The following is a 25706-nucleotide window of genomic DNA, read 5'->3' as shown; positions in this document are numbered from 1 at the left end:
GCTTCCAATACAGGGGGTGCGTGTTTGATCCCTGGTCAGGGAACTAAGATCCCACATGCTGAGTGGTGCAGCCAAAAAAAAAAAAAAAAAAAAAGAGCAAACAAAGTGGTAAATACATGGATAAATTTAAATGAACAATGACTTTATAAAAATAGTATCTTGTGAGTTTTAAAAATATAGAGAATTAAAATCTATAATAATAATACATAAATCAGGAGGGATTAAAAGGAGTAAATTACTTTAAGGTCTTTGAATTATCCAAGAGAAGAGTTAAGATATTGATTAATTTTAAAGTTGAATAAGTTAAGGACACATATTATAGTTTTGGGAATAATACCAAAAGTATAGAAACAGCGTGTAACTTGTAAACTGGCAGAAAGAAAAAAATGGATGAATAAAAACATAATAAATCCAAAAGAAGGCAAGAAAGGTAAAAGAAACAAGGAATAGTCAGCCAATACAAAAAGTCAAGAACAAAGGAAGTCAGAATATCCACTCTTCAACATGAAAGACCTCACAGGTCACTAAGCATCCAGGGCAGCCCCTTATGAAAGCAGAAAAGAATTCATCACGTAGTCTCCCAGGACTGAGACATCTCCATCTTCTCCCAAATCCCATCACACCTAGATTTCTCTGACTAGTGTGGAGAAAAATACTGTAAGCAAAATATTTACCATCTTCCTGGTGATTCTCACTTGGCATCTCCCTTCTTGCCACTTCCTGCATCTAAAAAAAAGTTTGTAAGTTTAGGAGAAGGGAGTCAATGGGCATTCAGACATGAGTTTAACTACAACAGGGAGGTTCAGAATACTTTCCTATTAGTAAGCAAGTCCATCCTTGCAAACTAGGGAAAAAGATCTTCAAGCAAAGTCCATATTTAAGCTTATTTTAAAATAGTCACAATACAAAGAGATTCTAGAGTTGCTTTTGTCTTTTGCCTTGAAAAGACAAAATATCCTTAGATGGTAAAGGACATACCAAGCAGTGAAATATTGTATTTTCACTGCTTTAGATAACTCAGCATAGAAGTTAGATGGTACCACCTTTTCCAACTTATTTCTGCTTGAAGAACTCCCATACTTATTTTACCTCTAGTAAAGCTGAGTATCAACCATAGGAGCTACTGAGACTTTTTAATAGGCTGAAAATTAATCTAAGGCATAATTAAGCAAGGATTGATACAAAGTAGAAAGCTTTCTAGAGTTTGCTTTTTACAAAATCATCTTCAAGTATTCAGCATCTTTTTGGTAGTTATACAGAGAAAGAAATCCTACTTCCTATTTCTTAAACTAAGAGGACATATAGCAGGCTATTCAATTTCCTTTTCTCTAGCACTTCAAGAAGTAATTTCAAAGTTTTTTAAATCTAAAAAGTGCTATTTAATGTTAATTGTAGATTACAGTATACTTTGTCTCCATTTCCTTTAAAAGAATACCAAATTTTTTTAAAATGGTAATTGAAATAGTTTCTAAATTACCCAAGTAGAATCTCCAAAAACAAAGAAACCAACTAAATGTTAATCTGTCTTTTTATAAAATGAAGGTATTATAAAATCAACCTGAAATCTTATTATCTTTTTCTTTGTACAGTGTTGATTATCCAAATTGTGGATTAATCAGAGTCTTTCCTTCTCTTCTTTCTCCTTCTGGCTATTTTTAGCAAACTTATTGCTCATAATTAATCAATAAAAATGCATACAAAAGGAGAAGTTGAATATGAAGTCGTCAATTCTGCTTCCTGCATCATATTCATTCATATAAATAAGTAATGGACTCCCACCAATTTTTTTCCCTAAAAACTTACTTTTAATTCTTCCCTCATCTTGCATGATCTCTACCTCTTCATTGCCCACAACTTCTATGCCATCTTTACCCCTTAACTTTTCTTTTTTTATGTTTCAATGAAGAGGCAGTGTTGGGAGAGCCACCCCTGAGATGTTAAGATCCAGTAATTAAAAGGCAGAGGTAGAAAATGAAAAGAAGCCAGGTAACAGGAAATGGGGACATTGGGTAGAGAGAAGAAAACTGAAAACCAGACAAAACCTGTAACAGTTGTATCCCTGTTTGAGTGCCAAAATGCCTGGCATAAAATGTGCTTAAGTTATATGTATAAATATACTACATTTGATCAGGTACTGGGGGAGAGGGAAAGGGGAGATTGAAATTAATGGAGAAGGCCCTTTGCATCCTGTCTTGTGTTTCCTTTTAAAGTGTCTAAAATGCCTTCATCAAAAAAGTCCTCTTAAGTCAGACAGAGAAAGACAATATCATATATAGCTTATATGTGGAGTCTTAAAAAATGATACAAATGAACTTATTTACAAAACAGAACTAGAGTCACAGATGCAGAAAACAAACTTAATGGTTACCAAGGGGGAAGGCGAGAGGGATAAATTGGGAGATTGGGATTGACATATACACACTACTATACATAAAACAGATAACTAATATGAACCTGCTGGATAGCACAGGGAACTCTACTCAATACTCTGTAATGACCTATACAGGAAAAGAATATAAAAAAGAGTGGATATATGTATATGTATAACTGATTCACTTTGCTGTACAGCAGAAACTAACACAACATTGTAAATCAACTATACTCCAATAAAAATTAATTTTAAAAAGTCCTCTTAGACCTTCACAATAATTGAGAGTCCACTGGATTATTAGCATTAATCATTGACTAGTCAACAGATCAGCAGGAAAGTGAGTACATTACCTGTGTCCCCAGTGGCAAAGTGTCTAATTTCTGATCTGGTATACCATTGCCCTGGGTTACAGAAGTACTTGTTGGGGAATCCTTTATTTCCCAGTTAGGGAAGGGAATAAAAAGTCCTTTGTTTGAGCCTGTGTCAAAAGAAAAGGCATACAATGAAGCACTGACCAGACTTTAAAGGCAACATGTCATATGGAAAGATACTAGAAGAGAAGTTACAAGATTGAGAGTTAGTTCTGGTGCCACTACTTGGAGACCATGTGAACTTGGACAAACTGCTTAACCTCTCTCAATCTCTCCACTTGTAAACAGTGATGATAAAATCTAAATTTCCTATCTCTTAGAGTTGAGGTGAGGTTAAAACAAGACAATGGATATGAAATGGCTTCATAAATTATGAAATGCTCAAGAGAAATTAAGAAGAAGGCAAATATTTTGCATACTTCTGAAGTGAATATATAATAAACTTTGACACTAATTCAGCAATCTCCAGCTACAGGGGGAGATGGCTGGAAGTAGACTCCTGACATCAGGCATCTGCAGGGCTTTAATCAACAGTCTGCAGTGATTCGTCATTTTAAATCAGCTTCATCATTTCAAACCAGCTTCTTTCTGCCTTGATTTCCTAATTTGTTCAAAGAAAAAGACTAATCAGGACCTATTTCATAGAAATGAATGCCAAATCCTTAGGTTTCCCAGTATTTTTGCCTATCATTAGAGAAACAACTTTAAAAATAGAAAGGAAAAACAAAAACTGTATCCTATCCTGGCCACCTCAAAAAGAGTTAGTTAGGATTTCTATTAGATTGTAACACTTGTACAAAAATTTTTGCATATCCTTGATCAATACTTATTAATTGCAGAATTCTGGGATTTGGGGTCTTCTGGGGGACCCATGGATGAAAATAAGAGGTTTTTGTTTAGGGAGGTTTTTTTCTCTAGTAGGATTGTATAAGAATTAAGATAGTTTCCAAAATTTGGGCCTTAGTCAAACAGTGCACTCTTCTGCTAGTTCCCATGTTCAGGCTCTGGCAACAGAAAGCTACTATAAGGCAGGGCAACTGAGAATACAGAGTGAGAATAAAGCCAGCCTTTTGAAAATCCGGCCCTTCAGTCCATTTGGAGCTCTAAAATGCTTCTTATTTCTGAGTTGCCTTTTGGGAATGAAATGTCCTACTACTTCAATACAAGATGTTCTTCCACCCTTGTACTTGACAGAACTGTATTTCTCAAAGTGACATAAGCTGTCAAAGTTTATGTTCTGTGGTTCCTTTGCAGTAGCAACACAGGAAAAAAAAAAAAAAAAACAAGGTGAAGCAGAAATTGCTGATTTTAACCTGATTCTTAGTAGAAAATTAGAATGGTTAGTAAGCTGTGACTTTGGGTTCAAGGCTCCTCTTACCCCTTTCCTACAGAACAACACAAACTTTCCAGGTGTCCAAGACCCTGCTCCATCCTGGTTTTTCTTCTACCCTGCTAATACTCTTTTTTAGATTCACAGGTTCTTTTTCTTTCAACCTACCTGTTGGTTCAAACAAATCCCCCAAGGTCCAAACTCTTTGCTGAATGCTATCATACCTTCTCTTTGGTGTCAGCTATCTCCCAAATCTGGATGACCCTAAATCTAAATCTCTTAACTCTGATCTGTCGTTTCATGTCCAGACTTAAGTTTTTTGAACTGCCCCCCAAAGAGTACCCTATAGACAACTAAAAAGTCAGTATTTTCTTTTTTTTTGGCCACACCGCACATCTTGTGGGATCTTAATTCCCTGACCAGGGATTGAATCCGGGCCCAGCAGTGAAAGTGCTGAGTCCTAACCACTGGACCACCAGAGAATTCCCAATTATTTTCTAAATCGAACTCATAATCTTCACTTCCAGGCTTACTTCTGCTGATGGTCTCCACCTCCATCTCTAACCCTCATCTTAATACTGGCATTCCTATTCACCCAGTTCCTCAAGATAGAAACTTGTTCTTTGATGTTCTCTCTCTCATCTCAAATGTCAATCAATTATCAAATTCTATAGAATCACTTTTGTTGGTGGGGGGAATCTTTATTTTAATTGAGATATAATGTACATGCCATATAAGTCACCCTTTTACAGTATACAATTCAGTGATTTTTATTGTATTCACAAAGTTGTACAACCATCACCACCTTCACTTTCATCACCCCAAAACAAACCAAATTAACTGTCATTCTCAATTCTCTCCTCCCCACCAGCCCCTAGCAAACATCAAATAGGATTTGCTTATTCTGGACATTTCATGTAGATGGAATAATATGTTTGACCTTTTGTATCTGGTTTCTGTCAAGTAGCATGATGCTTTCAAGATAAACATTGTAGCATGTATCAGTACTTCAATCCTTTTTAGGCTGAAAAATATGCCTTATATGGATATGCCATTATTTTGTTTCTCCATTCATCAGTTGATAGACTTTTCGGCTATTACGGATAATGCTGATTTCATTCCTGTACAAGTCTTTGTGTGGACATATGTTTTCATTTCTCTTGGGTATATATCTAGGAGTGAAATTGCTGGGTCAAATGGTAATTGTAACTTTTTGAGGAACTTCTAAATTGTTTTCCAAAGAAGCTATACCATTTTCCTTTCCCACCAGAAATGTATGAGGGTTCCAATTTCTCCATATCTTTGCTGTCACTTGTTATCTGTCCTTTTGATTCTAGCCATCCTAGTGGGTGTGAAATGGTATCTTCCTTGTGGTTTTGATTTGCATTTCCCTGATGGCTAGTGACGTTGAACATCTTTCATGTGCTTGTTGGCTAGTTGCATAACTTCTTTAGAGAAATGTCTATTCAATCATTTGCCCATTTTCTAATTGGGTTGTTTGTCTTTTTGTTATTGATTTGTAAGAGCTTTTTGTATAGAATGGATACTAGACCCTTGTCAGATATATGATTTGCAAATATTGTCTCCCATTCTGTGGGTTGCTTTTTTACTTTCTTTGGTTTTTTAATTAATTTATTATTATTATTATTATTTTGGCCACACCACACGAAATGAGGGATCTTGTAAGTTCCCCAACCAGGGATGGAACCCATGCTCCCTCCAGTGGAAGCACGAAGTCCTAACCACTGGACTGCCAGGGAATTCCCCAGCTTTTTTTACTTTCTTGATAGTGTCCTTTGAAGCACAAAAGTTTTAAATTTTTATAAAGTGTGACTCATCTATTTTTTCTTTGGTTGTTACACTTTTGATGTCATATTCAAGATATAGGCTCACTCCTGAAAAAGATACACTGACACCTTGCTCTGCTACATTATGACTAAGCATGTCATGTACCACAGTCAGGAAAAATCAGGAAAAAGAAACAATTTGCATTCTGAGATAATGTTTTTCTTGTCTTAGCCTTCAATTTATTTTCTTATTTTTCTTCAGATGTAAAATATATCCAACACTTAATTCCAAAAGCAAAGGTATTTATGACATTGTTGTCCAGCCCAGGTTTTTATACCCATATAACCAATGTGATAGGACCATAATTCATTATCTTTTTACCACTGAAAATTGTTTTATATTTTTAATGACAGAGAAATGGCTTTATAATGCTGATGCTGGTGGCAAAGAACTAATAGTTGGCTACTTCAATTACCAGTAATCTTAGATGGATGAGGCCTTGCTTCACACATTTGGCCAAAAAACCTTGCAACCCATCTGAGGTAGAAACTGAGATGCACTACCCAGATCCCTTTCAAGGAGGACTTGATTTACTCCTCAGAGTGTGTCTCAGCTACAGAGAACTACCTCCTGATGTCATGCCCTTCCAGAGGCAGTCCACATGCAGTGACCAAATGGGGCCCAGGGGCAGTCCTTGCTCTAGAGCTGTCCCTCTGCTTAACTCTCCTTCCTCCCCTTCCTTTCGATATTGATCTCTAATAAACATCTTGTACCCTAGATTCCACTGAGATAAAATTTTGAGAGCAGAAATAATGGGTCTAGCACTAGTCTCCAAAATAAATGAAGGGGACTTCCCTGGTGGTCCAGTGGTTAAGACTCCACACTCCCAATGCAGGGGCCCCAGGTTTGATCCCTGGTCAGGGAACTAGATCCCCATGCTGCAACTAAGAGTCCGCATGCCACAACTAAAGATCCCGCACAAGGCAACGAAGATCCTGCGTGCTGCAACTAAGACCCAGTGCGGCCAGATAAATAAATAAATATTTAAAACAAAACAAAACAAAAAAACCCAAAATAAATGAAGATTTGCCACTTCTTTTAAATTGCTTATCCCCATTGAGGACAACTTAATCCCCGACTTTTGAAATCATATATATGATATATATTATCATATATTATTAGTATATATAAATTATGATATATATTATAGTGTATATAATCTATATTAATATATGATAGCCATTGTAGATATGATAATAATGAAAGGAAATTATAGTTTTTTCCCACCATGAACAGACTGCCTAAGTAACCTTGTGTTTTTCCCCCTTAAATACCTGATATGTATTTCATTCAAAATTCAACTCTTTGAAGTTTGGACTTCCTAGCAAAACACTGCAGGTAAAACACTTAATGTTTTATCTCCAAGTTTTCTTTTCATATCCTCAAGGATTTAATCAATCTGTACCTCCTCATTTGCATTCACACTGCTATTATTGCCCTATGTCAGGACATGTCCTTATTATCTCCCATTGGGACTACTGTTCCAATTTAGAGTTATCTCTCTGTCACACATTTAATCATGCTTACCACCTAAAACACCTTTGCTACCCATTTTCAAGAGAATAATATGAAAATGTTTAGTCAAGAGGCCCTTTGCAACTTGGTTTTAGTCAAGCACTTTAGCTCCAGTCACAAGCTAAGTCAATTTCCTAATCTGTCACACCTGTTTTTTCTACTTCTCTATGCACTGAACGCCCAACTATGCCCAGTGAATTCTATTTGAATACCCAACCTAAATGTTTCCTTTTTGGAAGTCTTTTCCCAGGTCCCCAGTCAGTACTAACTGCTAGTGCCTCTCCCCCATAGTTCTTTATCTCTATCACAGTCGAACTCATGTCTCAGCCTGACTTGTAACCTAATAGCTATGATAAATCTCTCTGGTGTGGGAGTATCTGAAGATCTGACACTGTTGTGTCATTTCCTAATGCGCCTAGCCTCTAACACAGGATTTTCCAGTAGATATACACTTGTTCGCTGAATTGCTCTCACATCCGTTGTGTCAGAGATTGCCAGTTGTCCTCCACTATATCCTTTATTCACCTCTTAGAACCCCCAATAACATCCCTAGACTGCCAACATCTGGATTTCTATATGAGGGAGAAATGAACTTCTACCTTCCACAAAACCTTTCCTCATTTGCTCCTGGCACACGCTGAGCCTCTATAGCATATGCCCATCTACATTAGTGTTTCTCAAACTCAACATCCTCATAAACTCTGAGAATATGAATCCAGTTGGAGAAACTTCAATTTAAGAAACTCAGTGTATAAAAAGATATTTTAAAAAGCAGATTATATTGGGTGACAGTTTGGCAGTTTCTTACAAAACTAAACACTTGGTATTTACCCAAAGGAGTTGAAAGCTTATGTCCATACAAACACCTGCAAATAGATGTCTATAGCAGCTTTTTTCATAATTGCCAAAACCTGGGAACAATCAAGATGTTCTTCATGGGGCTTCCCTCGTGGCGCAGTGGTTGAGAATCCACCTGCCGATGCAGGGGACACAGGTTCGCGCCCCGGTCCGGGAAGATCCCACATGCCGCAGAGTGGCTGGGCCCGTGAGCCATGGTCACTGAGCCTGTGCGTCCGGAGCCTGTGCTCCGCAACAGGAGAGACCACAACAGTGAGAGGCCCGCGTACCACAAAAAAAAAAAAAAAAAAAAATGTTCTTCAGTAGATGAATGGATAAACAAATATTCCAGATAATAATAATGGAACATTATTAAGCACTAAAAAGAAAGTAGCTGCCAAGACATGAAAAAATACGGAGGAAACTTCAATGCATATTACTAAGTAGATGAAGCCAATCTGAAAAGGCTACGTACTGTACGATTCCAACTATATGACATTCTGGAAAAGGCAAAACTGTGGAGACAGGGGAAGATGGCAGAGTAAGAAGCATCTTGCATCTGTCTTCCACCTAGGCAACAACTGCACTGGCAGAATTCTGTCGTAACTATTTTGGAATTCTGGAGTCTATTGAAGACTTGCAACTTCTGGGGGAAGAAGTGGAAAGTAAATTAGGGTTAATTTTGCTTAATTTCAGTTCTTAGCAAAGTAGCAGCTACCCATCCCTCATTCCTCATGCAAAAGAATGAAGCTGGACCCTTACCTAACACATACACAAAAATTAACTCAGAATGGACAAAGACCTAAATGTAACACCTTAAACTATAAAACTCTTAGAAGAAAACATAGGAAAAATGCTTCATGACACTGGATTTGGCAATGTGACACCAAAAGCAAAGCAACAAAAGAAAAAATAGACAAATTGAACATCATGAAAAATTAAGGGGCTTCCCTGGTGGCACAGTGGTTAAGAATCCGCCTGCCAATGCGGGGGACACGGGTTCGAGCCCTGGTCCAGGAAGATCCTATATGCCACGGAGCAACTAAGCCTGTGCGTCACAACTGCTGAGCCTGCGCTCTAGAGCCCACAAGCCACAACTACGGAGCCCACGTGCCACAACTACTGAAGCCCGCGTGCCTAGAGCCCGTGCTCCGCAACAAGAGAAGCCACCGCAATGAGAAGCCCGCGCACTGCTACGAAGAGTAGCCCCTGCTCGCAGCAACTAGAGAAAGCCCGCACGCAGCAACAAAGACCCAACACAGCCAAAATTAAATTAAATTAATAAATTTATTTTTAAAACTTAAAAATTTTGTGCCTCTAAAAACAATATCCACAGAGTAACAAGGCAACCCACAGAATGGGAGAAAATATTTGCAAATCATATATCTGATAAGGGATTAATAGCTAGAATATATAGAGAACTGCTAACACTCAGCAACAAAAAAACAAGCAACCTGATTCAATAGCAAAGGACCTGAATAGACATTTCTCCAAACGAAGATATACAAATGGCCAATAAGCACACAAAAAAATACTCAACATCACTGATCATTAGGGAAATACAAATTTAAAAATACAAGATACCACCTCACACCCATTAGGATGGCTACTATCAAAAAAACAGAAAATAACAAACGTTGGGAAGGATGTAGAGAAATCAGAACTCTTGTGCATTGTTGGTGGGAATATAAAATGGTACAGCTGCTATGGACAACAGTATGGCAGTTCCTAAAAAAAATTAAAAATAAAATTACTATATGATCTAGTAATTTCACTTTTGGGTGCAAACCCCAAAGAAGTGAAAGCAGGGTCTTGAGAGATATTTGTATACCCATGTTCATAGCAGCATTATTCACAATAGCTAAAACAGGGGAGCAACCCAAGTGTCCATCAACAAATGAATGGATAAACAAAATGTGCCACAACTAACTGAGCCTGCACTCTAGAGCCCGTGCTCTGCAACAAGAGAAGCCACCACAACAAGAAGCCCACACACCGCAATGAAGAGTAGCCCCCACTCGCTGCAACTAGAGAAAGGCTGTGAGCAGAAACAAAGACCCAATGCAGCCAAAAATAAATAAACCTATTAAAATATATATATATGGAGATGGTAAAAAGATCAGTGGTTGCCAGGGGTCAGAAGGGGAGAAAGGGATAGCTAGGTGAGCACAGAGTATACGGCAGTGAAACTATTCTGTGTGATACAAAAATGGCAGATACATGTTATTATACATTTGCCAAATCCATAGAATGTACAACACCAAGAATGAACCCTAAAGTAAACTAAGGACTTTGGGTGATGATGTGTCACTGTAGATTCATCAATTCTAACAAAAGCACCACTCTGATGCCTGATGTTGGTAGTGGGGGAGGCCTTGCATGTGTGGAGGCAGGAGGTATATGGGAACTCTGTACTTCTGTTCAGTTTTGCTGTGAATCTAAAGCTGTTCTAAGAAATATTCTATTTTTTAAATAGCAGACTAATACTGCAAAAGAGTATTTTTGCTTTTACATCTTTTAAATATTTTTCATAACTGCATCAAACAAAAGCACAAAATTAAAGGGTCTCACACTGCCTATGGACCTCTAAGATATATCCCTGGACTAGGAGTCCACAACCCTGAGTTTGAGGAATACTGATCTGTATCATTCATTTGACGTTTTCATATGCACTGCCTGAAATTGTGTTACTTAGCTCTTTCATGTTTGTCTCATTACCCTAATTATGTTGCAAGTGATTCAGGGAATGGCTGCATTTTCTATTTCCAGAATATATGTTCTGGAAGATAAATTATGTGAGTTTACAAAAAAAGGAAAAGAATTTTGGTTGAGGAATCAAAAAATTTCACTAAAAAGAATGGACTTTGAGTAGGGTCACAAAGAAAGATCAGGATTTTGATTCAAGCATTCCAAGCAGAGGGGACAGCATTAGTTCTGGGGCAGAAGAGAGAAAAAGGAAGAACTATGTGAGGAGGAGCGAGTGTTTGGTTTGATTGAAGCATTGGATACTGTAGTTGAGAAACAGGAGATAAGGTTTCAGGGTAGGTTGAAGAGATAACCTGCAGCCACCGTTTAGAGAAGCCCTGTGGGTCAGATTAAGGACTCTTAATTCAGTAGATGAGTGGGAGTCATGCAAGTTTTTGAGCAGGCAAGTATAATGATCACAGCTGAGTTTTAAGAGAATGAAAGAAGAGACTGGGAGGCAGCATGGTGTAATGTTTAAGAGGACTTTGATGACAGATGGACTAGAGTTTGTATCTCAGCTCTACCACTTACTGTATAATTAGAGCAAGTTATTTCACCTCTTTGGGCCACAGTTTCCTCACGTGTAAAACAAGGATAATTATAACCACCTTCAAGATTGTTGTGAGGATTAAATGAGATAATACACAGGGCCTGGCCCAGAGTCTATACTCAGTAAATGATAGCTATTAGGCATGCCTGTTAAGAGACTATTAGGAAAGGGAAAAGGCTTGTTAATTGTGAATCATAGTCTAAGGTATGAACATTCAGCTGGACTTTAGGGGAGGGGCAGCATCAAACCCCGCTCTGGTTCTGAGCCGCAGTAATGGGAAAGTGGTGGTAACGCTAATGAAACCCTAAGAGCTGTTTAGGGCTGGAGGAAAGGGGTTCATTTGGTTTTTTATCATGTTTAGCTTGAGGGGCTGGAAAATTATTCAGTGGTGATTCCAAGTGTATATTAATAGTTGGTCAACAGAAATGGGGGACTGGTGCAGAGAAACTGGTACAAGTTGTCAAAGCTAGACCAACATATTTAAGAGTCATCTACAGGGAGGAAATAAAGCAAGCTGTGGAAATAGATGAGATCAATAGGGCAAAGAGTAGAGAAAGAAGAGAGTCTGAAGGCATAGCCTAGGTATGCTTATTTTAGGGGTATGGGAAAAGAGAGAGAGAACTTTGAAAGAGTCAAAGATTCTGTGGTTAGGAGACTAGGATGAGGATCCATGACAGTGAGTTTCCCTGCCATCCTAAATGATTGGTAGAAAGCACTGTTTTGAACAATTGAGCTAGGGGGAAATATTTTTCAGAAAGTTTTCTCCTAGGCTGTGACATGACCATTAACGTGGTATAAACACTTTAGTCATATTGGATTACCAACAGTGCTTACAGGCAACACTCCCCAGGGATCGAGCACAAACATAATTTTCAGGGGAAAGCAAAGCTCTTTAACGTTTCAACATGGCAAAATAAATTTTACATTAAAAAAAAATCCAGCAACAGCTGGAGCTTCCAAGAACCTTTAGAAATGGGTCCTGTGTCTAGTAAAGCAGTTTGTTCTCAGTAAAGACCGTGCACTTTAAAACATTTTAATTCATGGAATGACTCTGTGTGTGCTAATGATGTAATATGATATAAATGAAGTTTAACTCAGCTCATACAAAAAAAGGCAGTCAAATTATGGTTTAGTGTATCTTTGTCTTTCTGGAAATGGATATATAAATGTTTGTACCTAGAAAAAAAACAAGAAAGCTATATACCAAATTAACTGGGATTCTCTTTAGGGGAGAGGCTTCTGAGTGATTAAAATATTGTTCTTCATGCTTTTCAGTATTTTCCAAAATTATTACAATGAATTTCATCAATTTTGAAATATAAAAAATGCTATTTAAGATGAAGTAGAGCAATCCATGGTCCATGACTTACATGTGCTGAGACTTCCAAGAAGGGAAAATAAAAATCATACCTCACTATGGCTTATTTTACCATGAAATACTGTGAAAATAACTTGTCAATTAATGTCTACATGGATAGATAAGAAGTCAGGAAATAAAATACTGTATGTTACAAACTGAAAACCCTTAATGTCTAAACTACATTGTCAATCTATTAGTTATTGTTGAGATTTTAAGGATTAATTTTTAGAGTTTATATATAATTCAATAGACCCTTCAAAGGGACAGAGGCCTTGATACAAAAGAAAGTTTTCTCAATTAAAAGGTCATCTGATGAGTACCAAATTAATCTATAACGGCACATTGAATGCAATTTCTCCAGTGGAAAGCTTTCTCCTAGCCTGTGGCATGACCATTAATGTGGCATAACCACTTTATTCACGTTGGATTACCAATAGTGTGTACGGGCAACAATCCCCAAGAATATAGCACAAACACAAGAGATTCTGTAGCTGCAAAGGTTCAAGGTGGAGAAGCCCAGAAGGCTAATGGTGTGAGCTGCATTGATGCAGATGAGTCCTGAGTCTCTGGTTAATGAATCCTGCGGAGATCGGCAATGCAATTTTCAGAATGGCCTAATGATATAAAGTGATGTAAGTGAAATTGAACTCTCTGAGTACAGCTTGTGTACTTTGATGGGTTTTGGCTTAGGCCTACTCAGTAAATAGGGCCCTTCTGGCAGTGAAAGAAAAGAGGAAAAATACAAGCCAGTAAATCTTGTGCTTTCTTCAAATGTGTGTTATTTCTCAACTGTTTTGTCTTCATCCTACTCAAGATTGGCCATGAAAACAGAAACAACTAATGTTTTAATCGTTTTGTGATCTGAAAGGGAAAACTTACCAGTTTCAATCCTGTTATCAACATCAGTGCTGACTTTTGATGCAGTGCTCTCATTTGCTACACAGTTTTTCACTGTCTTCTCCCTAGAGCTACCACATCGAATAATTTATTTAAAACTCAAAAGAAGCTTCTGAGAGCACTATTAAAGGCTATTTAGAAAACATTATTTCAGGGTGATCAGATTTTTTTTTTTCAAATGCTCTAGAACATATTATTTTCACAAATATTTCAGTTAAAGCTGTTTTTTTTAAAGTCATATTTTCATTGGGAATAATGAGAGAGAAAGACACTATAGATCAGCTTTTAAAGCATGAAAGCCAGAAAGTTCAGAACTTACTCTGTTTTCTTGACACAAACTTAGGTCTGGGTGATTGAGGGAATAGTATTTCATATTATAAAATAATAATATTTTCTTTTGTATTAAAAAACTCATAGTTAGGACACAGAAAAGAAGGTTCTTCTACCAAGAATTATAATGGAGACAACTATAGCCATTAGTTTGAAAAAGAGACAAGAAAGGCAAGTGTTTGCACTTGGTTGATGTAGTATAGTAAGATTGGGAAGTACAAATTGGGAAATACAGTAAATACAGACAGCCTAGACTATAAGCCAGGCACTTTACACGCACCATTTCATTCAATCATAAAAGCTCTCCTATTAATCTGTTATCACCATTTTATAGGTTGGGGGCCCTGGGACTCAGAAAGGCTTTAAAAAAAAACCTTCACCCAAGGTTGGAGAGCTTATAAAGTATTAATGTTAATACCGGGCACTTGAGCAACATTTTACCTCTGTTTTTGCAGTCACTATAAGGTATCTAAACAGAAATATAGTGGTGAAAATTATTTGCCTCACTAGTAAGTTTATTCAGTTATACATTAACTCATCTTTGGATTTCTATAGTAAACAAGGTACCCCAATGCATATAAAATAGGAATTAATTTACAAAGTACATATACAAATAATTTTTAAGACATATTCCATTTCTTTCTACAGCAGGGTGAATTTTAGTCTATGTAAATTAACCTCAATAAACTTGACTTTAAAAAAAAAAGGGAGCTTAAAAAAATAGGGAATTAAGGCTGCTCTCTGAGGATTACATTATAAAATATATAATGGATCAGAGAAGAGACAGGCAAAGTCAGTGGAAAAGAGCAAGATCCCAGGCCAAAAGGCACTGACTTCTTTCATTCATCATTCAACAAATTACTCCTTAGCACCTTATATGGGCCTGACATTGTTCTAGGCACTAGGGATACTGCAGTAAACAAGACAAGCAAGGTCTTTGTTCTCATGGAGCTTATGGTCTAGTGGAGGGGAAAGACAATAAAGAAGTAAACAAATAAAAAACATTCTGGGGAAGAATATTTAATGTTGTGTGGATACTTTCATATTTTATCAAATTAAAAATGGTATGTATAGGAAGAAAATTACTATAAAATAAATGTAATATATTTATTATTTTATATTTATATATTGATTATATAATATATAATGTTATATATTGTTATAATATATAAACATACACACACACACACACACACACACACACATACATATACCTAAGACTAAAAGGATATTTACCATAATATAATTAGTATTTATTTCTGGGTAGTGGGATTATGAGTGGCTTATTCCTTGTTTTTTTCTCTACTTTCCATATTCTCAACAATAAACCCACATTGCTTTTACCATCAGAACAAAGTACTAATAGATACATCTACATGTGTATATAGGTACACAGATGTCTGGAAGGATGTATACCAAACATTACTAGTAGTTAACTTGGTAGCAAAATATGGGGTGATTTTGACTTTTTTTCCCTGTACTTCTGTATTATTTAAATTGTTTATAATAAACTTCTATTTTTCAAAAATAATAAAGCAACTTTTTTTTAAAAGCATGAGTTTTGGGGTAGAAGATATGGTATCTTACTTTGATAGAATTTTGGTAATAAGAAATAGAAAAAAATCTACCATTCAGATACTTTAGAGCTTAAAGGTCCATTGACTTTTGGTTTTGTACAGAAATGCTTCCCTTATCATTCTTTAACAAATTTCTCTCTAACGACCCTGCCCGTGGTAACATAATCCTCCTAATTCAATGGGAAAAGACCATGTACTGATTTATAACTCTACCAAGAAAAGGTTGGTATACATTTATGGGGATGATAAGTAATCCCCTAATATCCCTATCTATAAACTTTGAACAGCTTTAGAGAATGTACAACCATTATATCCAAAGAAGACCCAATAGTTCAAGAACGCAGAAATGTTCCACTGAGGGCCAGATTCTCACCCCAGATAAATCTCAAAATGTTGCATAGATACTTTCATTTCTGATCTGAGGATTCTTACAACTTGTAGAGATTTCTGCTGCAAAATGAAGAAAGTTAAGCAGGAATTCACTATTCTCTGTCTAGAACCAAACAAAAAAAATTTTTGTAAAAAATTTTCTTACCTTTTTTCCACCTCTAAAAGAAAATTTTCATTGTTACCCAACTGACTAAAATGCAGCTTGGCAGCCTTTCTCTCACTTTCTCGTACGGCTCGGTCATCTAGAGGCAAAAACCGTGGTCTGAGCATGTTTCTTTTCGGAGTAAACAGTAATGGGTCAGAAAAGCATATTCACAGAGTAAAAACTAAAGATCAGTCTCATCTTTTGTTAGAGATGGGTCACAGAATAATGCTATTATGTTGTCACTGGAGCACTAGTAACTCAGGGAGACTACAGGGACACCATAGCAACAACTGCTACATAAGTGTAACTACCTCTGCAGCAAAGTACAGCTTGGGCAGCAAAGAATCCAAGTGGCCTAATCTTAAGGCTGAAAGTTACACCATTTCTGAAAGACTTTTCTTAGTTCCTCTATAATAACTTTCCCAGGGGCATGTAACATAGAAGTTTATATCAATAAGAAATGTATACTCAACAATAAAATTATAAAGAAATACAGACTAACTCATTTGAAGGAATATTTATTGTTCCTTGACAACTAAGCCCCAAAGAGTTGTTGTACTCGTTTTCTATTGCTAATTCAGTTACAAAGTTGGGGCAACTGGAAAAATAAATCTCAACCTGGAAACTTTTTGTTGGGGAGGAAGTGGTGGTGAAACCATCAACTGAAGAAAACTAAAGCTGGAAGTAACTGATAAAATCATAGATTGTCATTCAATAAACAATAAAAGGACTCGTCATACATCCTGCCAAAACAAAAGAGTTACATAAATATTGACTAATAAACAAATATATCCTGCCAGTGCATACTCTGGGCCAACATCCAAAAGGTTAGGAGGCAGCTGGTTTAAAGTGAGATTCTGGGGCAAAGAACAGGGGAGGAGGGTCTCACCCAGTTTCTCCAGAGTTTGTAGCGTGTACACAGCAAAGAGCCTATAATCTGTATCTTTCCTGACAACAGGATTGAGTCTCAAATCTAGTTCTTTGAGGAAGGGTAAAGGCTGTAGGCGGGACACCTCCACTAATGAAGGAATGTTGTTATAATATAAATTCAGATCTTGGAGTGAACATAAATACTGGATGCCCTGCAAGGAAAAGACTACATTGTGAAACTGTACATTGGGAAGCACTAGGAATCTCACAGATAAAGATGGAAATACAACTATTACTTTCCATCCTTAAATAGTTACCTGAGACACCCATGAGAAAGGCAGGGTTGAAATTCCCATTTAGTTGCCTGAGAATAAGAATGCTGCAGCCCATGGGCACTGGATGTGCTATACATTAAATAATTCATAGATATCATACATTTCCTCCTTTATAAGCTCTGACATCCATATATCTGCGGTCAGTTCTCTACTTCTGTTGCCCCCCACCACTCTCCCAATCCAATCCTTCTCAGTGGTAGCCAGGCCAAGTCACTTTTGCATTTCTCTCACCCTTGCTATAACCACTCTCCACTCTCCACTCTCCAGGAGCACCTCAATTTAAAAGAGGGAGGGAGGGAGGAAGGCAAAAGAGAGATGGTTCTGGGGAGAACGGCAGGGAAAAAAATTAAGTGTGTATGTATATGTTCTTATATCTCAAGACCTCACTTTTAGGGTGAATGGACTATATGGCAAAACAAAACAATGCGATCTCCAAGTCTTCCCTCCTGGACCAGTCAAAAGCCCCTTTTGTCCTTGTTTCCCCCTTCAGAGTTACTGCCACCCCACAAGCTCCCCATCCTCCAATCAGTCAGTTCTCCTCGGTAGAAACGTTCTATCTTCTTCTGTTCTATTTCTGTGGACTTAGCAACCCCGCCCCCTCCCCCCACTTCTCTAGCAACAGTACAATCAGAACTGGGACACTGGAGAAGAAAAGCCACAATTTTTCTCCTTTGCTAAAACCTGCTATCGAAAATAATTATTTAATTTTCATGTATTTGGCTAGTTAGGTGCTTGTGCCCAACATTAAATTTCAGGACAATATTTCAAAACATGTACATATGTGTATAATCACATACTGTTAGTAGTAAAAGTGGTTACCATAAAAGGAACTCTGTCATTGAGAGTTATTTCAGAAAGGTAAAATTATTTTCCATCATGTATTTATAAAATAATGTTTTTATTCTCCTCTCATTTAAAATTAACCTTTTTATAATTGCAGGAAGTTTAGAAAACTCAAAGATATATTCAAAACATTTCTGAATAGAACACTGTTTACAGTTGGATGCATTTCTTTCTGGCTTTTTTCAGTTCCACTAACTTCTACATTGTGAAAGGGTCAATGGTTGGGAATATTTATCAGTGCTTTTGGCCTCACTCTCAGGGCAGTACACCATTAGGACTGTCTTTAAATGTGTCTGATGTCCCAGCTCAAGTAATCTTTTAATGTCTCATTGTAAAAGTCAAGGAAACAATTCTTACCCTCCTCTCATGTTTCCCAGTTGGCATAAATTCATGTATTCCCCAACGCTACACTAGAACTAAACACAAAACATTTCTCCCCTGGGAAAATTAAGCAAAATGATTCAGAGCTGCTAGAGATGAATACATGCAGATAAATCAGAGATGCAAAAAAATTTGTAAAACTAAAGTGCTTCTTATATGCCAAACACTACAGGAGTCTCATATATGTAATATTTGATTACACATGCTAATTTGATTAATCTTCAGAACAGTCTTCAGCCAATTTACAGAAGTGGAACAAAAGAGAGTACAAAAGCAAATAACAACAATGTTCACTCAAATTTTTTTTAGTCTGAAAAGAACAATCAGATAAAAATACATATGAGAAGAGGAGACCTAAATAACTCTGTACTAATAGTTTCTGAAATTTGTGGGCCAAGTACAAAGGGCTGTTATCAAAGAGTCTAAAGACATAGTTCAACTTGGAATTTCTGCTTTTAGAATCCTAGTTGGAAATTTGATCTAGCTTGGATTTCTTCTTTCGGGACCCTTAGTTTTAGACCTTGAGATTGGGTCTAGTTTGTGTTGTTGAACAAGTTTCCGCTAAGAAATGCAAAACTGGAAGAATAATCCAGATCATTAACCAATCCTGGATAGAATCTGTAAGTCTTTCACCTTCAGTCTTACACAGAAGGGCTTTATCAAGACAGCCCCATAGCTGGGCAAAAAGGGAACAGTGGAAGAAATACCATTTTTGGGTCTATGCAAAGAAAATAAAACTTCCATCTCTGTGTGTGTGGGCGTTTATATTTGTAGAGCTCTTTCTGTGTGTTTGCTAATCCTCACACTTTCTGCTTAAGCATGCTTCCACCTACTTTCCTAAACTGCCCTCTGCACCACCATCTCCTGGCGTGGAAATTTTTGTTTTCAAGACCATCATTTCCTCCCCCTCCTAGAAAAAACTCACAGTAGCAACTTAGGCCATGCACCAACAACATCAGAATCCCCTGGAAATGTCCTGGACCCACCACAGATTTATTAACTTAGAGTCTCTCTCGGAATAGGGACTAAGACTCTGTACTTTTATTATTATTATTATTATTATTATTATATTTATTATTATTATTATTTTTTTGGCCATGCCGCATGGCTTGTAGAATCTTAGTTCCCTGACCAGGGATTGAACCCGCGCCCTCAGCAGTGAAAGCACAGAGTCCTAATTAATGGACCACCAGGGAATTCCCAAGAATCTGTACTTTTAACAGTGCTCCTCATAATTTTTTAACACACATTAAAAATTGTACTATTGCCCTAGGCAGTGATAGTTTAATATAGTTTTCTCTCAGTATAAAAGGAATTTTTTCCCAATATTTTATAATAAAAAAATGTCAAACATAAAAGAATTTTACAGTGAATAGTAAAATTTAGTTTGGAAACATTTAAAAGGAAGATGCTATATTCCCCAGGCTGATATTATCTATCTTTTATATCTTCCCATCAAAAAAATAAACTGACTGGTCATAGAATATAGAACTTACCTTCAGGCTAGTGATCAAATTTCTTGATAAATCTAAGGATCGGAGACTTTTAAAATTTCTGAAGGCATCACCAATGGAATGGATTTTTCCAGCGTAAGATCCCTGCAATGAAAGAGACTCCACCAGTTCTGAAAAGAGATCATCAGTAGATATATTATGATCTCTGCTTGGATAAAGAGCAGAGTCACTGAAAACAGGCCTTCCTTCCTCCCCATCTCATCTGTGAAAGATCCTATATTCAAGGCTCATAAGAAGATCAGATCACCCTTTTAAAAGCATCAATATGGCCTTACGCAGTGACGCCAAGCCTTGGTTTTACAGAACCCTTGAATTCTCTAATTATCCTGAAGGATGTAGTAAAAGTCTCCAAAAGTTCTCAAAACAAACAAACAAATTCAGCAATTCCACTGAGAGGATTTAGCCCTATAGATAATACTCACAGCATTTTGCCAGGATATATAATGTAGACCAGAAGGATGTCAATCACAGGAAAGTTTTAGGAGGAAGGAACGAAGGGAGGGAGGGAGGGAGGAAAAGGAGAAAAAGAAAACTGTCAAAGAGCCCATCAGGAGAAGAGTAGAACTAGATGGCCTAAGCAGCAGTTCATTGATACAATGGACAATGTACTAGATCTGTGACCTTGTACAAGTCACTTAACTTCTCTGTGCATCGGTTTCCTTATCTGTAAAACGGAGATAATAACAGTACTTACCTCACAAGATGTTGTAGGGATTAAATGAATATGTATACGTGTGTATATAAAGATATATACATATAAATGTGTATGTATACAAAATTAGAATAGTGCCTGACACATGGTGCTATATACATGTTAATTATTGTTACGCAGTCATTAAAAAGAATGAGGTAGATTTGTAGATGCTCATATGGAAAGATCTCCAAGACATTAAGTGAGGGAAAAGTATGACTCTGTGTCTGTGTGTGTGTGACTGTGTTTTAAAGAATATATATGTGTGTGTGTGTATGTATGTATGTGGGTATATATACTATATATATATAAATATATATATATATATACACATACATACATATATGTCAACTAGACTTCTAACAGCACTGAAAAGAGGAGAATCTCAAAACTGCCAATAGGAGCTCACTGGCAAGTGTGGTGGGCCAAAATGAGAACAGCAACCAAAACTGGAAGGAGTTTCTGCAGAATCCCATTTGCAGGTGACTGCCAGGGGATTGCATTGAAATAAGCTCTTAAGGTGCTGGAGCAGTCTGGAGCAGTCTAGGACCTATAAACTGTAAAAAGTATGAAACTGGAGATCCCTTTCAAGGCAAGACTCATCCCTGAGAGAAATCAGTGGGAGTAGAATCCACATTGAAAGGGATAGAGACAATAGGTTCAAAAGAAAGAGAAGGTCCAGATACAAGTCATGGAGGGAAGCAGAGATGGCAGTTCTCCAGAAGCTTAAAGCCCTATTTTTAGTACTTTGTGAACACAACAGAAGAGGGAGCTCCAAAACCTTGAAACTAGAAAAGCTATCCTGGCCCACACTTCCCATCTAAAAGTATAGAAAACATAATGCACTTTAACAAAGAGACACAGAAAAGGTTTACAGTCAAATTTTATATGAGGTTATTAAAACAAAAAAGAAACAAGAGCAGAATAGCATCCTTAAAGAATGAAAGCACTCCAAAAAGATACATCCCCAAAACAAATGAAAATTTTAACTTAGTATTTCAAAACAAATTTCAAAAGCTAAAAGACGTCATAACAAAATGTAACAGTTCTCAAAACATGGTCCCTAGACCCCTGGAGGTCCCTGAGACATGTACAGGGGTCCACAAAATCAAAACTATTTTAAAAAATTATTTTCATAATAATATTAGAACATTAATAGCTCTTTTTGCTGTGTTGACATTTGCACGTATGGTATAAAAGCAAAAACTACTGAGACCTTAGGATGAGTCAAGGCAGTGGCATCAAACTTCATTCTTAGTCATTGTATTCGTCAGCATTGTATGCTTGCAGTTAAAAAAAAAGCCACTTTCTCTTAAGAATGACCTCGAAAAAGCAATAAAAATAGTTAATTTTAGGGCTTCCCTGGTGGCGCAGTGGTTGGGAATCCGCCTGCCGATGCAGGGGACACGGGTTCGTGCCCCGGTCCGGGAAGATCCCACATGCCGCGGGGCGGCTGGGCCCGTAAGCCATGGCCTCTGAGCCTGTGCGTCCGGAGCCTGTGCTCTGCAGCGGGAGAGGCCACAACAGTGAGAGGCCCGCGTACCACAAAAAAAAAAAAAAAAAAAAAAAAAAGTTAATTTTAGTAAATGTTGATGCTTGAGTACATCTTTTCTATATTGTGTGACTGAACGGGAAGTACGCATGAAGTACTTCTGCTTAATACTGAAGTATGGTGGATGCCTGAAGGAAAACACTTGCGTGGATTTTGAGATGCCAGCTTAACTAACACCCCCCCCATTTTTTTTTGAACACCATTTCTACCTGAAAAATCTGACATACTATGGTTATTCAGACTTGAATAGTTGGCAGACATTTTCTTGAAAATAAAGAAAGTGAGGCTGTCACTTCAGGAAAACAAGTGACAGCAACTGTTGTCAATTATAACATATGCGCTTCCAAGCTGAAATTAGAATTTTGATAAACTTGTATTTGCCACCATGAACTTGATAGATTCCAAAACCTAAAGATCTCTCTGATGAGATTTGTGATGATACTAACAAACATGATTTTTTAATGTTACAAAATGAAATTTGTCAGTATTTGGAAGACAGACATAACTCAGTGAGTTAATATTTTTCAAATGACGGATGCCTGATGTTATTACAAAATCATACACGGGGGCTTCCCTGGTGGTGCAGTGGTTGAGAGTCCGCCTGCCGATGCAGGGGACACGGGCTCGTGCCCTGGTCCGGGAGGATCCCACATGCCGCGGAGCGGCTGGGCCCGTGAGCCATGGCCGCTGAGCCTGTGCGTCCGGAGCCTGTGCTCCGCAATGGGAGAGGCCACAACAGTGAGAGGCCCACGTACCGAAAAAAAAAAAAAATACTAACAAACATGATTTTTTAATGTTACAAAATGAAATTTGTCAGTATTTGGAAGACAGACATAACTCAGTGAGTTAATATTTTTCAAATGACGGATGCCTGATGTTATTACAAAATCATACACGGGGGCTTCCCTGGTGGTGCAGTGGTTGAGAGTCCGCCTGCCGATGCAGGGGACACGGGCTCGTGCCCTGGTCCGGGAGGATCCCACATGCCGCGGAGCGGCTGGGCCCGTGAGCCATGGCCGCTGAGCCTGTGCGTCCGGAGCCTGTGCTCCGCAATGGGAGAGGCCACAACAGTGAGAGGCCCACGTACCGAAAAAAAAAAAAAAATCATACACGGGTAAAAGATCTGTTTAAATGCAAAATTACCTGGGGAATTCCCTGGTGGTCCAGTGATTAAGAGTCCGCCTTCCAATTCAGGACACGCGGGTTCGATACCTGGTCGGGGAACTAGGATCCCACGTGCCACGGGGCAACTAGGCCCTCGCCACAACTACCGAGCACGCGTGCCTCAACTAGAGAGCCCGTGTGCCACAAACTAAGGAGCCAAACGCTCTGCAGTCTGTGCATCGCAACTAGAGAGAAGCCTGCGCGCCACAAGGAAAGATCCCGTGTGCTGCAACTAAGACCCGACGCAGCCAAAAATTTTAAAAATTAAAAATAAAAATAAATAAATGCAAGATTACCAATGGATTTTAATGTAACAGAGTACAAAAAGTTCATTGATATGGTTTCAGATTCCACATACAATTAAACTTTGAGAAACTACCATTTGCTCAGTTTTCATGTCATATCAAAGAAGAAAATTCACTGAAAAGGCTATTTAAATACTCCCCCCTTTTCCAACTATATATCTGTATGACTGTGTGTATATATATATGAAATATAGCTATATTTCAACAAAAACAACATATCATAACATATTTAACACAGAAGATATGAGAATCTGGATGTCTTCAATTAAGACATTAAAAAACATATACATTAACACGTAACGGGTATGTTATGTTACCTTTTAATGAATTAAATAAATATTTTTAAATTTTCTGTTTCAATTTCAAATATGGTAAATATAAGTAGATATAATCCACATTAATAAAAGCTCTTTGAAGTTCTAAATAATATCTACGAGTGTAACGGAATCCTGATACCAAAAAGTTTGAGAATTGCTGAAAAATGTAAATTAGAATTAGAAAAATTCAGAAAGATTACTGGAAAGATAAGGAAGATTTGAAAATGGAGAAGACAGAATTCAAGAAATAATAAAAATAACATGAAAGGTCATTTCAGAAATGAAGATCAGAGCAAAAAAACCCAAAATCCAAAAACCAAATAAACAGTAGAACAATTCCATTTCTGAATGTGCATTCAAAAAAATTGAAATCAAGGACTCTAACAGATATGTCTACATCCATGTTCATAGCAGCTTTATTCAAAATAGTCAAATGGTAGAAACAACTCAAATGGCCACCAATAGATGAATGGATAAACAAAATGTGGTATATATCCATACAACAAAATATTACTCAGCCCATAAAAAGGAATGATGTCCCAGCAAGTTATTCTGTAGATATCAACAAACTGATTCTAAAGTTTATATGTAAAAGGCAAAAGACCCAGAAGAGCCAACACAACATTGAAGAAGAAAAACAAAGTCAGAGGACTAATACTACTGGACTTCAAATCTTACTTTAGAACTATAATAATAAAGACAGTGTGGTGTTGGAAGAGAAAAAAAGATCAACAGATAGAATAGAGAGCCCAGAAATAGACCTATACAAGTATAGTCCACTGCTCTTTGACAAAGTCAATTCAGTGGAAAAAGGATAGCCTTTCAACAAATGGTGCTAGAACAACTGGACTTCCACATACAAAAAGAAAATAAAAGAAATCTAGATACAGACCTATAACTTTCATAAAAATTAATTCAAAATGGATCTAAATGTAAAACACAAAACTGTAAGACTTCTCAAAGATAACAAAGGAGAAAATCCAGGTGACTTTGGGTTTGGCAGTTAATTTTTATTTTTTATTATTATTATTTTTTGGATCTTAGTTCCCCGACCAGGGATCAAACCCATGCCCCCCCTGCATTGGGAGCACGGAGTCTTAACCACTGGACTGCCAGGGAAGTCCCGGCAATAAATTTTTAATACAACACTAAAAGCATGATCCATGAAAGAAAAACTTGAGAAGTGGGACTTCATTAAAATTTAAAACTTCTGCTCTGCAAAAGACACTGGGAAACTGTTAAGAGACTGAAAGGACAAGACGCAGAGTGGGGAAAAATATATGCAAAACACAAATCTGAAAAAAGACTAGTATCCAAAATATACAAAGAACTCTTAAAGCTCAAAAATAAGAAAACAACCCAATTAAAAATTTAGTCAAGGACTTCACTGGTGGCGCAGTGGTTAAGAATCCTCCTGCAAATGCAGGGGACACTGGTTCGAGCAGTGGTCCGGAAGATTCCACATGCC

The 25706-nt window shown here is 37.4% G+C and overlaps 1 protein-coding gene across 1 annotated transcript in view; it reads right to left on the bottom strand.

The window, feature by feature from the left end:
- LRRC36 (leucine rich repeat containing 36) overlaps positions 1-25706 on the bottom strand; it is a 50609-nt gene that overhangs the window by 17345 nt on the left and 7558 nt on the right. Inside the window, exons 2-7 of the mRNA XM_007125895.4 lie at positions 20192-20319; positions 17156-17348; positions 16267-16363; positions 13807-13895; positions 2722-2849; positions 675-726 (exon numbers count right to left, since the gene is read on the bottom strand). Coding sequence (XP_007125957.2) covers positions 675-726; positions 2722-2849; positions 13807-13895; positions 16267-16363; positions 17156-17348; positions 20192-20319 — 687 coding nt within the window. The remainder of the gene's footprint in view (positions 1-674; positions 727-2721; positions 2850-13806; positions 13896-16266; positions 16364-17155; positions 17349-20191; positions 20320-25706) is intronic.

This window comes from Physeter macrocephalus, chromosome 17 (assembly GCF_002837175.3).
Source record: "Physeter macrocephalus isolate SW-GA chromosome 17, ASM283717v5, whole genome shotgun sequence".
NCBI lineage: Eukaryota > Metazoa > Chordata > Mammalia > Artiodactyla > Physeteridae > Physeter > Physeter macrocephalus.
This window is presented reverse-complemented; position numbering and strand designations above follow the sequence as displayed.